We start from the raw sequence: 16511 nt of genomic DNA, 5'->3' as shown, positions 1-16511 counted from the left end.
GAGGGGGGGAAAGTATTGAACTACAGTGGTACACACCTGTGGTCACAGAATTTGGGAAATGAAGACAGGAAGATTAGTAGCTTGAGGCCAGCCTGGGCTTCACGAGCTTCCCACCTCTGGGGGTAGAGACCACTCATCTAGCTCACCTAGAATCACCCCAGATGAAACACAAGACTAAGATCCTTGCCTTATGAGAAGGGTCATTTTAACTGAGTGGTGAGTGGGGCGGGGCCCTATTTATGACACAAGAGAACAAGCCCCTCCCTTCTTGTAAGACAGTACTGGGCACATGAGCCTCTTCCTAGTCCTAACCCCTCTCCCAAAGTAAGAGGCACAGAGAGATCGCCTGGCAAGAAGTGGAGACCAGCAGTGACAAACTCACAGATCAGCTATAAAGGAAGACCAGGAATGCCAGGACAAAAGATTAGAGCCCAAAGAGATGTGCCATCATGAGAGATCTGTGAAGAGGGATGCCTGAAGGGTAGGGAGCAGAAGGATGAAGCCTAGGAGACCAATTTCTTTCCCAAGGGAAATGACAACTATGGACCCAAGTTCTACCTCAGTGTCTAGGCCAGAATGGAAACCTGAGACACAGGAGAGACCTGTAACCAAGCCGGATCCTGGGCCAGAGACAACCCTCACAGACCACCCAGCATCAAAGATGCTGCAGGGATCTGGTACCCCACAGAAACAAAACCTCCCAAATGAGCCCACTGCCCAGCAAGAAGCTGAATTCCAGCAGGAACAGGGAAGTCAACAATCTACTCTGCTTCAGAAATTTCTCACCCCATTAGCCTTCTCTGCACCACAGCAATCATCCCCAAACCAGAAAGTACACTTGGATCCACCAGAAGCCATTCCCCCTAATGGACCTGGGACAGGAAAAGTGTGTACAACTCAAAAGGAACCACAACTCAGAGAAGAACATATGGGGATGACAAAATCTGGACCAGCAGAACCACCTCTAGCTACAGAAGTAGAGACTGCATCTACAGCCCAGGCTGTATCTGGACAGGACAAGAAACCCTCTACCCAAACCAACTTGGTGTCCCAAGAAGGACCTGAACAGTCAGACCCTACAGCCCAGCAAACACCTCTAGTCCAAGGAGCCAAATTTAAGCAGGGATCTTTGACTGAGTCAGGGTTTTTGACAAGGCTGCAGGAACTATCCATACAGCAGACATCTCCAGAGTGGAAGTCATTTTTTGATTGTGTTACAGAGTCTGACACAGAGAAACACCTGAGTTCATCCTCACAGTCAAATGCTCCAAAGCCAAGTTGTGGAACAGTGATCCCGGAAATGGCACTGCTCTCCAAAAAGAAACCTGAGTTTGAAAAGATGTCAGGCTATGGTGGTAAAATACCACATGGGAAGAAAGCCATCCTCCAGAAACACAAACACTACTGGGACACAGGTGAGTCTGAACCCGGAAGACTAGAGCCTTCCAGGGCCATTTAGTTGTGCTAAGTATTTTCTGTATCTGTGATCATAACACTCAGGTCATCTTCCAAGAATTCTGTAAAATAAAGAGCACCCCCTTACCCCCAGCCCAGTCTGTAGAGGGGGAATGCTGAGGCATAAACAATGAAGGGTCTTACACAAGGCCCCGCAGTTTGGAAACAGCAAACACAGGAGTAAAAACAGGGTTTGTCTCCCTTTACACCAGGCTGCCCCCTACAAAAGATTTGAAGGAAATCAAATTGAAGTGGGAAAGAGCTCTAACTCAGGAGTCAGGTCAAAGAAACCACCCTCTTCCCTGTATTCATTTGGGAAGGAAAGGAAAGGGAAAAGAAGGAAAGGGAAAAGGAAAGGAAAAAGGAAAGGAAAAGGGGAAAAGGGAAAGGGAAAAAGGGAAGGAGAAGGAGAAGGAGAAGGGAAGGGAAGGGGAAGGGGAAGGGGAAGGAAGGGGAAGGGGAAGGGGAAGGAGAAGGGAAGGGAGAAAGAGAAATGGCTGAGCAGTAGTTGTGAGGCAAACATCACACTAAGCAATAGCAGCCCAGTGCCCAATGTGGGCCTTACACTTGGCAAGTGTGTGTAAACGAGCCGAACATCCGAGACATTCACAGCCTTCGAGAAGGTCTCGCCTCTGCCGCCCGATGCCTCTACAGGGCCTCAGCGCCGTGGAATGACTCGGTTTCATGGGGTAGAGAAGCTTGGGAGCGGGACCTGGATAGGGCTGCAGAAGTCTGTGGCAAGATCCAGGCTGGATGGAAACAGCGTGGTGACGTAGTGATGTGCTGGTGAGCTGTGGGGGTTCTTCCTTGTCACCTCTCCCTCTCCGAAGCAATGGCAGGTAACAGCCACAGAGCCCAGTCCTGACAGGAGCAGAGGGAAGGTCAGAATCCTGAGGGCTCTAGTGATGGTCTTCCACCTCAGCGAGCCCATCCCTCCTCCCCAAAAGCCCACCGCGCAAGGTTTCTCAGAGGACAGAGTAATGCTCGCTCTGTCAAGAAGAAAACCGAGGCTTACTTAGTCCTCCCAGGGCAGCCGGGTTCCAGAAGCTTCTGGCATGGGCAACCCAGAAGCAACTGGGAGCACAGCGAGCCCTGTGCGCATGTGCGAGTCTCGGGCCGCCTCTGTTTCCCGCCTGGTCCGGGGCACGCGGCCTCCGTCGACTTAGGCTCCTTTCTGTAGGTCAACCCGGAGGCCAGCGGTGTTGCTGTCCTCCCCTTTCCCTGCCCGGCATCCCTTTGATTCTGGGGGGAAAAGGCAGGGCAGAGGGAGAGAAACCTCAGGAAACAGCAGGAAGCACTAGGAGGGGGCGCGGCTGTGAGACTGGAAGGTAGTTTGCAGAGAGGCCAAGGCCACCCCTCCACTACAGCCTAGGACCCCGTAAAAAAATATCAGGGACGAACACGTGAGGGGGCGGGGCAAAGGCGGGGCTTCCCCTATGGCTACCAAGCGTGGCCACGCCCCCAGGTCGGTCCCCGCCCACGCCTCCGGTTGCCCGCCCCCTGCCCTCCCGCCCGTTCTTCCGGCTCCCGGGACAAGTGGGCGGGCCTGGTTCAAGGCAAGGTGAATGAGATGGCGAGGGTCAGCACCTGCACGAGATGACTGAGAATTCTTTGTTGGGGTGACTCTAACGCGACTCCTCGCTATTCCTGCTGTGAGGACACTTTTCGCCGCCTCCAGGATTGCGCGGGTTTTTTTTTTTTTTTTTTTTTTGCTTTTGTTTTTTGTCTGTCGTTGCGGTGCACTGCGCGGTTCCTTTAATCTGAGCGAATGGGCAGGCCGAGACCTTCAGCCCCACCCATTAGAGGCGGAGCTCCGCGAGGAGCCTGCCCAGGATTGGATGGTTTGGGGGCCTGGCAGTGGTGTGTAACTAGGATTGACTCTAAGAGAGGGACTTGCTCGCTGGAATTGGGCCCCGCGCCAGGACTGGAAAGAATTGATGGAGCCGGCGGTGGAACCCGCGCCCGTGGGGGCCCAGGCCGCCAAGCAGGCCAAAGAAGGATCGAAGAACCGCAGTCGCAGGCGGTGGCGAAAAGGCAAGATCAAAGGTGAGCCGGTAGCAGCTTGGAAGGAATCGCGCACATCCTGCGGGGGACTGGGGGGACTGACCCACTTCCACGAGGGGGAAAGAGATCGGTGGACTGACCCACTGCCGTCCTGCGTGGGGGGTGATGAGAGTAGAATGCCCCACCGAGACGTAAGGACTACCGGCTGTCCCAGTGCGGTCTTGGGGGAAGTGTCTGAAATGCTAGTCTGTCGGAATAGGGTTCTCTCTCAGGTTCCTTTTTCTGTGTGGCCAAGAACAAGAGCTGTGCCCTTAACGTTTTCGGCTTCGGTTCAAGCGGTTTTCATGTCTTCTGCCCTCTTAAAAGAATAACGTGGAAGGGTTTTTAACCGCTTTTTCTAAATGAAGAAATGTAAGAATGCAAAAGGTAGGCAGAAGGGGCATCTGGTAATTGAAAGATCTCCTTGCAGCCCCTTCTTACGCTCAGTGAATCCATCCATCTGCTCTTTGACAATCGACCTTCGTCAACCCAGCAACCCTGGGGCGACTTGCAAAACACGAGAACTTTTACATCGTCTTTAGAGAAAGGGGAGAGTTACCATCTAGCTTCCCTGTATCCAAAAGGCTGGAGAAACAGTGGCAGAACAACCAGAGATGCTGCATGGCTCAATCAGAGCAGGCATTAAATCCTGGTTTGGTTATGAGTTTTGTCTGTCTGGCGGCACTGCTTACAGCCAAACCTAGGGCCTGGCAAACGCTAAACAAGCAGCTCCACCTGCAGTCCATGTATCTTTATCAGACTCCAGAAACAGGTTTCTGTGCATGCAAAACAAGAAAAAACCTGGCATGGCTAACCAGCTTCAAAACCCCCAAATTCATCATTCCTCGTACCTCCTTTGGTAGCAAGTGTTGGAGCTCAAGCAGGACCCTGAAGCCTCCTATCCCACAACAAAGATACAAAGCAGAACACTATGAAGCAATATGGAACCTCAATTGCAAAGACGCATTTTACCAAATTGCTATGAATGTGAAGTAATAAACAGGGCCCTTTTCTCAATTTTTTTTCTGGGCTCCAAACAGGCATCTGTAGGGCTGTTGTCAGATTCAAATGTGTGTTTTTTGGCTCACAACAAGCCAGGAGAGGTGTATGTAAGTCTACTGTCTGGCTGAGTGTGCTGAGTAGAGTGTCTGACTCTACTAGACACTGGTCTCCCTAAGAGTAGGGTTGTGTCCGCCTTGTTTACAGGGAATGCCAGACACATGGACATTCAAGTATTTATTAGATTGATAAGCAAAGGAATGTGTGAAGTGTGACGTGGAGCTGTTAATAGCCAAGCTGCCCTTAGTGTCATGAGGAGTCAGAAAGAATCTGCTTGAGTAAGGCTCCTTCCTTGCACGGGGTTCAGGTAAGCATACTCACAATGGCTCGTAGCTCTGAGAATTGACTGTCATTTCCTAAGGCCCTTCCTGGAGCCAGGCCTCAGACCTGTGAATCAGATTCCACCTATGCCCCAAGGGTATCCTGACTGGCTGGAGCCATCATCTATCCATGTGATCTTGCCAGTAACTGGATGAGACAGCTGTCATTATGATCAGCCCATTTCCCAAATGATGACACAGAGGCACAGAGGCACTGAGCCGGTTGGGTTTCCTTTACCTGTCCAGTGAGGGCAGAGGGATGGATACCTTCAGCCTTCTCAGAGCAGGGAGTGTAGAGCTGACAGCTGTTGTATGCCTCAACCTTAATTCTGAATCGAAAAGGCTCTAGTCACAAAGATTCCATCCCGAGACAGACATTCAACACCTAGAGGGGCCAGGCTTCGGCTTTCTGTAACTAGCAGGGCAGTCTCAGTAGAGCTGAGGACACAGATGGCAATAAGACTGTTGTTGCCAGGCGTGTGCCGCACACCTCTGATCCCAGTCCTTGGGAAGCTGAGTCAGTTCAAGGCAAGCCTAGGCTACCTAGTGACTTGCAGGTCAGTCAAGGCTACAGAGCGGAACTCTGCATCCACCTCTCTAACTCACCCATTTACAAAACACTGTAAACAAACCAGTGTGATAAAAGGAAAAATCCTGGAGCTAGGGCTGTAGCTTAGTTACTGGAGTACCTGACTAGCATGGACAATGCCCAAGAGTCTGTCTCCAGGACCACGCACAGTAGGCATCATGGCACATGCTTATAATTCAGAAGTAGGGAGGCGGAGGCAGGAGGATCAGAAAGAAGCTTAAAGTCCTACCTATAGTCTCTGAGTACGCAGTCAGTCTGAAGCCGGCTTGGGCTACATGAGAAAATGTGTCCTGCTTTCAAAAAAGAAAATTCTGAGAAAATGATCTCATCAGACATCAGACTCATGGACAGGCAAGCATCAGCTGCCAAGCAGGGGCGGTGGGGAGAGCAGAGCAGCAGGAACAGCAGGGCTGGAAGAGCAGCACCTGACAATGCAGAGAGAGGTCCTGGGGCGGGGCGGGGGAGGCTGGGGTCAGGAAGCTGGGGCAGACAAGGTGGGCTCTAGGTTAGATTAGAAGGCCATGCCCAAGTCTGAAGCTTCATCTGGGAGGAAGGCGGGGAAGCATTGGTGGACTGGAAGGGCATGGTCAGCCTTATGCTTTCAAAAGATCCTCTGGATGCTCTGCAGGAAACAGGCTTAAGTCAGAGGAGGCTCACAGAGTGAGGACCAGGGGGAGGTAGTGGAGGTGGGTGCCATGCTCCCGGATGTCCAGTAGATGGGGATAGGTGAGGGAACTGGACAGGATAACCCCTGAGCTCTCTGCCTGAGCCAGTAGTGAGTCCTGTTCTCAGCCCACACAAACACACATGGAGACCGTGACACACCCAAACATGTACATAGATTCTTGTTGTTTTTATTGTTGTTGCTGCTATTTGAGAGGTAGGGCATCATATATACATCCCAGGCTGGCTTCAAACTCACCATTTAGTTCAAGATGACTTTGAACATCAGATCCTCTTGTCTCCACCACCATAGTGCTGGAATTACAAATATTCACCCCCACACTCAGTCTGTACAGAATTGGGGACCATATCCAGGTGGAGTGAGGCAAGTATTGCACCAACTGATCTACATCCCCAGCCCCAGGATATGGAGTCATAAACACAGGAACACATCCCCATACAAGCTGAAAATCTAAGATAAAACTTATACTCACAGGCTAACAAGCACACACACACACATACCTTCAGACATGTCAAGAAGCATGAAGGTTCATTGACCTGGCACATCCCCGGGACCAAAGTCCAGGCCTGACCCAGCTGACAAGTTACTTCTCGGGGCAAAGGGCTGGAGGAGGTGGGAGCAGGGCTCAGTGGCAGAGCATTTGTCTAGCATTCGTCTCCACGTTTGATTCCCAGCACCAAAGCAGGGAAAACTTCCAGGGCAAAGGACTGGGTCATAGTCGGCTAGGTCCCCCTCCCCCGTGGCCAGGCCCGCCTCGGCCTACCTTTGTCCCACTCCTGCCATACTCACCCATGTCCCCACTGGGTATGCCCCTACCCCAGTGCCCTCTGCCTGGGATTCTGGCAATCTCAGTACCCCTCCCTTCTGCCTCCAGCCAGCCCAGTCTTCAGGGAAACCTTGAATGGGGCAAAGAGCAGGGCCCTGAAGTCACAAGGGCTTGGAGGATCCAACCCTTCCTTCCCTACCGCTTCATCCCAATCACTTGTCCTTCCAAAGGTGTTCATCTTCAAAAGATGTCCGAACCCCGTACTCCCCACATGTTACATTGGGGTGGGAAGGCAGTCAGTCCTAGCAGAGTGAACTGTGCCAAATAGAAGGTATCCAGTGTGACAAAGGAGTGAAGCTAGGGTTAGAAAGTGGGAAATTGTACCAGCTAAGAGCAGAACACAACAGAGAAGGCCCTGAACTCGGGGTGTCCAGACAGTCTCATGGGGAGACGGAACAAATAATGATTACAAAGTCGTATGGTGTATTAGGGTAGTGACAGGCTGCATGGGAGAGAACTCAACCCCTGGCCCATCAGTGAGGCCAGGGGGCAAATCACGCGTGCGTTGCCTCCCTGGGCTAGAGATAGCGCTCACAGTAGCGCATGCTTAGCACACGGGTTCCAGTCCCAGGAGGAAGAGGGGAAGAAAGCCCATGAGGACTGCTCCTGAAGCAGTCCACCCACCCTGGGTGGGCAGAATGGCTCAGCAGCTTCCAGATGGAGAATTTAGAGCTAAGCTAAGGTCACCCAACAAGTGACCTGGACCAGTTTCCCACTGTAACAGCTGCTTAGCTTAAACGCCCCTGAGGGTCTGCTCCAGCTGCCTGTCTGCAAGTCCTGGGAAGGTGCAACCCTCTCCCCAGTTCCCAGCCACGGCCTCTGGCCTTCACGTATTTGCTAGTGTGCTGGGCCGTGGGGCCATCCTCTCCCTTCATCAATATGACAGTCCAGGGCCACAGGCAGACATGTGCTGCCTCTCAGCCTCCCATGTACAGCAGGCTCTTTGGAAGCCCCCATAGCTGATTGTCATTTGTTAATGTTGTGCTCTGCCTAAATAGTCATAGTCCACTTGATGAGCTCTGTGCCTCCACAGAAACCCATCTGTGTCCGTCCTAGAGGACACAGACAGAAAAGCAAAGGTACAAGTGTGCTAGGGTTGAGGTAAGCTTTAGTGGGTAAATGAGAGTGGGCTTTAGGGGTAGGGAGAGGTAAGGGAGCGACCACCGCGAGCTGAGGCCTGAGGGTGAGAGAGCCCACTGGGTGAGGAGCTTGCGGAAGACCCTGCGAAAGTATCTGAGCCTTGGTCTCCCCATGTTACCTGGGCTATCTGCAGGGTGGGCTGTGGAAGTTACAGGTAAGCCAAGGATGTGCACGTAAGAATAGCACCCAGTAGGGCCTGTGACTCAGGCCCCTGGCTGAGTTTGGTAATGCCCTTAATCGGCTTTTGGACTCCCCGGGGGTGGGGGTGGGGGGACATCAGGGCTGGCCACTTCTTTTCCCTAACAGCTGGAGACATCTGTGCCAGGGCCAGTCTCAGGGGGTGGGGGGTGGGGGGGGGAGGAATTGGCATCACTAAGCCTTTGGCTCCCTGAATCCACTTGGGGGAGAGGAGAGGACAGCTTTCTGGGGGAGAGGGGACAGTGTGTTCAGGACTAAAGCTTGGGATTCCTGGGTCCTAAGGGAGAAGACCGGAACTGGATCCCCGAGTCTGAGGAAGGAGAGGCTGGGGGCTAGACCCATCTCTGAGCAAGGAGAGCCTGGGCCTGAGCTCCCTGGTGTAAGCAAGGAGGGACTGAGGGGACAGGGATCCAGGGCTCTGAGGAAGAACCTAGCAGGAGGACTGTTGAGCTGCCTGTCCAGCAGGCAGGAGGGGCAAGGAGTTGAACTCTGGGCTCTGTTTACAGCATGTGGTTCTCACTAGCCTTTCTGGATGGGAGGTGAAGCAGTGGCCACACCCTACCCCACTGGTCCCTCCCCCAGTTTATCGCCCCAGGCTGCTACTGGCACTAGCCACAGACCTGCTGTGCCAGCTTGGGGAGCTCCAGTCGGAAGAGGCCAGGGAGGGGTGAGTGCAGGCCCAACTAAGAGACAGAACCCAGGGCCTGGAGGGGAGAGGAGACACTGTCTTCTAGGGAAACAAGGGGTTGCAAATCCAGGAGCCAGGCAGGGCCCTAGACTTCCAGAGGGGGGAAACAAATCACTCAGGAAGGTTGTAATGTCCCTACCAAGGTGTCAAGGGCAACTTACCCAAGATGTGGTATTTAAGTTTAAATAGCAGGAATACCTAAGGAGACGCTGGAGGAAGGTCACAAAGGACCCTAAATGTGGAAAGCCGAGCCAAGCATGGAGCCAGACTTTGAAGAACAGATAGAAGCTGAGCTTCGAGAGTCCTAGGAGAAATGTTCTGTATGTAGGACTTAGAAATCAGTGATTAAGTAGGCTCTGTAATTATGCTCCTTGATGATCCTTAGTTCCAGGATGTCAGAACCAGTGCATCCAGGGTCTTTGGGAGCAGTCTAAACCGTAACATGGGTTTGGCTAGAGAGATGAATATGTATTAGCTATTTGAACTGCTGTTTCAGGCAGGAGAATGGAACAGTGTAGTCTAAGGCAGGTGGGCAAGGCTGAAAGCTAGGAGACCATCCAAAGAAGGGATGCTGGGTTTAGGGAATCCTACAGGAGAACAAGGAGGGAAGGCTTAAGTGACCAGGAATGAGTCCCTGGTGCAGAAAGGCTAGTATTGTGGATAGGGCTCAGAAGGAGGGCTAGGTATAGAGGGCAGTCCTAGGCGATAGTAATGGCTGGTCTCGGGGATTAACATTCCCAGCCATTGTTAGAAGGGAAGGGTTTGTAGGCAACCCCAGGAGACTGAGAAGGAGACTTGGAGTGGGGCTTGAATGTGTGGGTCTTCAGAATGGGAGCCTAAGCATCCCGACTTCCCAGAACAAGAAGGACAAGTCCAAAGACAGTAAACAAAGATAGGAGTTCACCCTTGAATACCTGGAAGGAAGAAGGAAGAGGGTGGGCCAGCCTCTGGAATAGAGGGCTCAGGAGATTGGACTCCCAGATCCAGGAAGGAGGCCAAAACACATGGACAGTTAGGTTTCCAATTCTGAAGAGGAGACACAGGCAGGGTCTGCGCAGTCTGAGGGCTTCGACTCCCAGCTGCTAGGCAGAAAGAGGATGAGGCCACAGACTTCTAGAAGACAAGGACATAAATTTCTATGTGTGAGAGAGAAGATAATGGAAGGCCCCTGCATCTCCAGGAGGATTGGGACAGACCTGAGGAAGGCAAGGGCTCGGCTTTGGACTCCTAGATCACAGCATGGACGGTCCTAGGTTTGAATACTTGGTTGGCCTAGGGAAAGAGAGGAATGGCCTGGACTCCTGGGCCTGACAGAGCAAAGGGTAACCACAGACCTTCCCATCTTCCCACAGCCTCAGCGTTCTCACACAGCATGGATTTACGCACGATGACACAGTCGCTGGTGACCCTCGCAGAAGACAATATGGCCTTCTTCTCAAGCCAGGGCCCAGGAGAGACAGCACGGCGGCTGTCCAATGTCTTTGCAGGTGTTCGGGAACAGGCACTGGGGCTGGAACCAACCCTAGGCCAGCTGTTGAGTGTGGCACACCATTTTGACCTGGACACAGAGACACCAGCCAACGGATACCGTAGTTTGGTGCACACGGCCCGTTGCTGCCTGGCACACCTGCTACACAAATCCCGCTATGTGGCCTCTAACCGCAAAAGTATCTTCTTCCGTGCCAGCCACAACCTAGCAGAGCTGGAGGCCTACCTGGCCGCCCTCACCCAGCTCCGTGCTATGGCCTACTATGCCCAGCGCCTGCTAACCATCAACCGGCCAGGAGTGCTCTTCTTTGAGGGTGATGAAGGACTCACCGCTGACTTCCTGCAAGAGTATGTCACGCTACACAAAGGCTGCTTTTACGGCCGCTGCCTGGGCTTCCAGGTGAGTCCCTTGACCCATGTCCTTCTGGGCTCACAGTGAAGGCACTGGTGGCCGGTAACCTGTCCTTGAAGTAGTGTCCACAGTAATCACAATTACTAGATTCATGACTCAGCCCACAGACTGGTAAGGAAAGTTGGCAGGAACTCAGAACTGGACTCTGTGGTGCTCACACTCGTGGCTCGTAACTAGATCTGCCATACCTCAGAAGCCTCTTCACCAGCTGGGCCTGGGTAACTCAGCTGATACATATCAGCTACGTGGGAAGCCGAGGCTGTAGGATCTCAAGTACGAGGCCTGACTGAGCTTAGAGTGAGATGAAAGGAAGCCTGGGAACTTACTGAGACCTTGTCTCAAAAGTAACAAGAAAGCTGGAGCTGCAATTCAATGGAAAAAGAGCTCTCAAACATGCATGAGGCCAGAGCTTCAACCCCTGGGGGGTGGGAGAGGTTCATTTGTTCTTTTTCTTTTTCAAGTATTATGGATTGAACTTAGAGCCTCAGGAATATCAGGCAAGCACTCTGTTGTTAAGCCGCCTCCCCATTCACTCTTTTGTAGTCCCCTAAATTCCTTTGAGTTTGAGCCCCTAGGAGGGTGATCAGTTCTTGATCTCTAAGGTCTCCTGTGTGCGCGTGCACTCCCTGAAGGAAGAAGGTGCCATCCCACAGATATCAGATTGGCACCCGTGCTTAGTTGCTATAAAAATCACATGATTTCTAGGCAGCCCTCAGGACAGGGTTAACACAGCCATCATAGTTGGTGACAGCGGGGATGGCTTGGTTGTGGCTGATCTCTTCCCTGGGTTCTGACCTAAGCTGTGGACCTTATGCCTTTTGCCCATCCCAAACCACCTCAGAAAGATGCAACCTGTTACCTACCACACAGAAAGTGAGGCAGCCCAATACCCTCAAGAGGTTAAAGGCAGAAGGATTATTTAAAGATAGAAGCTAGCCTAAGATATATATATATATATATATATATATATATATATATATATATATATACCAGGCAAGCCAAGACTATATAGAAAGACCCTGCTTCATAAACAAACAGAAGTAAATAAATAAGTTGGGGGATAGAGAATTGCAGAATACAGAGAACTAAAATCAAAACAGAGGCCGGAGCTGCCCCGTCAGTGCTTGTTCCAGGCAGCCCCAAGGAACTATATCAAGCTGTATCAAGGAGCCCTACTAAGAATTCCAGGGGCTTCCTCTCTCTCCCTTCACTGAGAGATGAGCCCACCATTCTCTCAGCTTCTCTGTCCCTTCCACCACTCTGATCCTCAGCAACCCAGCACAGTTCTTTCTGAGACTTCCCCTCAGACACACCCACGAGCCCTACAAATAGTGATGGGCCCAGCAGAGCCAGCCATCTCTCTACTTTCCTGTCCTGGCACCGACACTGGAAAGAAAGACATTCCAGGCTGCCTAAGTCGGTATTGTAGTCACAGTGGCCAGGAGCTCCTGTGCTCTTTGGCCTACTGGGTCCCCGGCCAAGAGCACAGCCTGGGCCAGCTGCCAGCTCCTGAGGACCCAGATCTGCTAGAATGCAAGACAGCATCACCCTCTAAAATGTCAACTTCCAGGAAGGCAGAAGGAGGCCTCCAGATCTCAGATATTACTGCTCCCTTCCAAAGTCTAGCACGCTGTGGAACTTGTGCAGTGTTTACTGAGTGGACAAGAACTCTACTGATTCTTTGCCTTGGCCTCCTGTGGCTGAGTCTCCTGTCTGTCCCCTGTCTGCCACCTGTCATGTATCTCGCCATCTTTCGTGACAGCCATCTCCCCCTTGTCTAGGCCTCAGCTGATCTGCTCAAGTTCTTTGTACCTGTCTTTGGCCATTTCCCCATTTCTGGCTTTCAGTTCCCTGTACCCAGCCCAAACTGTCTGCTTCATCCCGTTTCTCCTGTATGCTCTGCCTCCCCAGTTCACAACCCTCCAGATGCTCAGAATGGAATCCGTCCCTCAGCCTAGGCCCTTCTTTGCCTCTCAGACCTCCCTTGGGCTCACTCAGCTGTAGGCACACCATGCTGTCCGTTCTATGCTCACTTCAGTATTGCTGCTTCCTCTTTGTGCCCGTGCACAGCATCACAGCTTCCGCCTCTGCACTGCTCTGGCCTCTCCTAGGAATACCCCTCTCTGCCTTCAGATCCCGACTCCCTGGCCTGGCCAGGGAGCCCAGCCCATGGGCATCACTGCAGCCCATGCACCTAGTGCCATCCTTCATATTATTAGTTGATTTAGACATGTCTTTATTTTGTTCATCGTCTCCTTCCTTTGAGGACACTAGGTCCATGAAAGGGCCAGGGTGATGCTCACAGCATACCACAGCAGCCCAGTAAAAGCTTACCAAATGTATGTGCCTACCTTACCAAATGTATGTGCCTACTCCTATCTCTGTCCCAACTCGTGCCCCATCCTCATCCCTCTCCTGGGTACTTGGGTGACACAGGCATTCCTTCACAGTTCACACCTGCCATCCGGCCGTTCCTGCAGACTCTCTCCATCGGGCTGGTGTCCTTCGGGGAACACTACAAACGCAACGAGACGGGCCTCAGTGAGTGGCAGCTGGACCCTGCCTACACCCTCTCCTGTCCCCCCTTTCCCAACCCAGCTGAGCAATCTGGCTGTTACCAAGGCTCCTTGACACTCCTACCCTGACCCCCAGGTGTGACTGCCAGTTCCCTCTTTACCGGTGGCCGATTCGCCATAGACCCAGAGTTGCGCGGGGCTGAATTTGAACGTATCATACAGAACCTGGATGTCCACTTCTGGAAAGCCTTCTGGAACATCACTGAGATCGAGGTGCTATCGGTGAGCTCAGCGAGGAGAAAGCCCAGCAGACTCCCAGACAGCCAGCGAAGCTACAACTGCTCGCTACAGCGCCCCAAGCCCGAGGGCTGGGAGGAGGAAGAATGTGGTTTGTGGCGTGTTCCTCCACCCTACCCCAGCGTCCTTTCTTTTCTCTCCCCAGTCTCTGGCCAACATGGCATCAACCACTGTGAGGGTAAGCCGCCTGCTCAGCTTGCCACCTGAGGCCTTTGAGATGCCATTCACCTCTGATCCCAGGCTCACGGTTACCATCTCGCCTCCCTTGGCACACACGGGACCGGGTCCTGTGCTAGCCAGGCTCATCTCCTATGACCTGCGGGAAGGACAGGTAAGCCGCTAGCCCCAAACAGTAGCAGCCCCACCCCAGCACCCTGAAGCCCTGAGCTTACCCTGTGGGAGGAAGAAAACCCTGACAGATCACCATCCCTCCTCACCACCAGGACAGCAAGGTGCTCAACAGCCTGGCAAAACCTGAGGGCCCACGCCTGGAGCTGCGCCCACGGCCTCACCAAGCACCCCGTTCACGGGCCCTGGTTGTTCACATTCACGGAGGCGGCTTCGTGGCACAGACCTCCAAATCCCATGAGCCCTACCTCAAGAACTGGGCCCAGGAGCTAGGAGTCCCCATCTTCTCCATCGACTACTCCCTGGCCCCTGAGGCTCCCTTCCCCCGAGCGCTGGAGGAGTGTTTTTTTGCCTACTGCTGGGCTGTCAAACACTGTGACCTGCTTGGTGAGACCCAGGTCCCTGTGTTCACAGATTCTAACCCCCTCCCTTGCCCTAGCCATCCTTCTTCAACCCCTGTTCTGTCCCTAGGGCCTCAGCCTTGACTCTTCCTGCCACTCACCCCAGCCCACCTCCCTTCTGCTGCCTCTGCGACCCTACTGAGGGCTAGCCCCAATGCTGCTCATCTTGTATCTTGGCCACCTCATCTCTGCCTCCTGCTCTCTTATCCCAGCCCCTCTCTTCCCCTTCCCCAGCTGCCCACCTTCTGCTCTCCTGCACTGCCAGTCTGCTGACTCACATGCCCACCTATTTGCCAGGTCCTCACACCTCCCTCTTGGAATGCCAACATCTCAGGAGGACATCAAGGCACAGAGCAGAACGTGACCATTCCCAGCCTTAACTCTGACCTTTGGTTTCCCAACATCTGATGCCCCTATCTTGGGAAAACTGCCCTGAGCTCCTCTTTCCCACCACCTGCTCTTGCTGCTGCCTGCCAGGCTCCCCAGGTCCCCAGCACTTTGTCTCTGTCCTCTGACCACTATCTACCACAAAGGTCCAAACCAGGCCTCTTGCCATTAACTAAAATGGCTTGATCTTAGGAATTGCCTGCTCATGCCAGGATATGACTGGGCTCTTCCCCCCACAACTAGGTTCAACCGGAGAGCGGATATGCCTTGCGGGGGACAGTGCAGGTGGGAACCTCTGCATCACTGTGTCCCTTCGGGCAGCAGCCTATGGAGTGAGGGTGCCAGATGGCATCATGGCAGCCTACCCAGTTACCACCCTGCAGTCCTCTGCTTCTCCCTCTCGTCTGCTGAGTCTCATGGACCCTCTTCTACCTCTGAGCGTACTCTCCAAGTGTGTCAGTGCCTATTCAGGTAAGGCCCAGGCCCTCAGAGTATGGCAGCGGTATGCCTGCGTGCCTCAGATACTCCAAGTCTGTGGGTTAGAACTGGGCCTAAAAAGAGAGACCAACTCGGCCTCCCACATGCATTCTGCAGGAACAGAGGCAGAGGACCATGTTGACTCAGACCAGAAGGCGCTAGGTGTGATGGGGCTGGTGCAGAGAGACACCTCCCTGTTCCTCAGAGACCTCCGACTGGGTGCCTCCTCATGGCTCAACTCCTTCCTGGAACTAAGTGGACACAAGCCCCAAAAGACCACATCGCCCACAGCGGGTGAGTTAGAGTTTGCTCCAAGGTACCTAGCCAAGACAGCACAGACAGACACCTTGACATAGCATAAGCCCCAGGACACATGGAGCCACCGAGATACCTGTCCTGGCTGCTTCTGTCCTTGGTCCTACAACAAGCCCTTAGTTTTCCACAGCAGACCACATCCTAGAAATTCTGCTGCTTCCCCAAGCAATGTCACAATTCCAGGAATTGCCTCAAGGGAAAAAAAAAAAAGAGAGAGAGCCTCTCAGGTCTCAGGGCCCTCACTACCAGGAAGCAGAAGAAAGAGCTCTGAGAGTTCAGGGCCAGCCTGATCTATGAAGCAAATTCCTGTTCAAGGTAGGTCAAAGCCACACTGGGAAACATTGTCTCAACAGCAATAAAACCATTCCTTCAGGGGCCTGGGGAGGGATGGCTTAGGAAACAAAGAGCTTGCTGTGTAAGTATGAGAACCTGTTTGGATCCCAAAACCCAAATAAAAGTCAAGTGTCGTGGTGCACACCATAATCTCAGCTCTGGGTGGGCAGAGGCAGGGGAGTCCCTGGGACTGACTGGAGCGCCAGCCTCGGCAAAAGCAGTGAGCTCTGAGGTCACTGAAAGACAACACTCAAAAGCTAACGGGGCTGGAAAGATGGCTCCGTGCCTGCCGCCAGGCCTGCCCTGGGTTCAGTCCCTGGGATTCACATGGCGGAAGGCAAGAACCTACTCCTTCCTTCAAATTGTCCTCCACCCACCAGATGTGCACACCCACATACTAAAGAATTAATAAAAGTGAAAGAAAAGCCGGGCATGGTGGCACACGCCTTTAATCCCAGCACTCGGGAGGCAGAGGCAGGCGGATTTCTGAGTTCGAGGCCAACCTGGTCTACAGAGTGAGTTCCAGGACAGCCA

General features: G+C 53.0%; 1 protein-coding gene across 4 annotated transcripts in view; it reads left to right on the top strand.

The window, feature by feature from the left end:
- The first annotated feature begins 526 nt into the window (after window positions 1–526).
- Lipe (lipase E, hormone sensitive type) overlaps window positions 527–16511 on the top strand; it is an 18779-nt gene continuing 2794 nt past the window's right edge. The window contains exons 1-8 of one of the 4 annotated variants that reach the window (XM_021219158.2): window positions 527–1415; window positions 10356–10891; window positions 13354–13444; window positions 13556–13701; window positions 13862–14047; window positions 14160–14451; window positions 15096–15323; window positions 15447–15623. In XM_021219158.2, the coding sequence (XP_021074817.1) occupies window positions 533–1415; window positions 10356–10891; window positions 13354–13444; window positions 13556–13701; window positions 13862–14047; window positions 14160–14451; window positions 15096–15323; window positions 15447–15623 (2539 nt within the window). In that variant the 5' untranslated portion in view covers window positions 527–532. Of the gene's footprint in view, window positions 1416–3008; window positions 3502–8929; window positions 8983–9660; window positions 10257–10355; window positions 10892–13353; window positions 13445–13555; window positions 13702–13861; window positions 14048–14159; window positions 14452–15095; window positions 15324–15446; window positions 15624–16511 lie in introns of those variants that run through there. The other 3 variants (XM_021219159.1, XM_021219160.2, XM_029532168.1) reach the window with 3 other exon arrangements.

This window comes from Mus pahari, chromosome 19 (genome assembly GCF_900095145.1).
Source record: "Mus pahari chromosome 19, PAHARI_EIJ_v1.1, whole genome shotgun sequence".
NCBI classification, from domain to species: domain Eukaryota; kingdom Metazoa; phylum Chordata; class Mammalia; order Rodentia; family Muridae; genus Mus; species Mus pahari.
The sequence above is the reverse complement of the archived record's forward strand: the minus strand, read 5'-3'. Positions and strand labels throughout refer to the sequence as shown.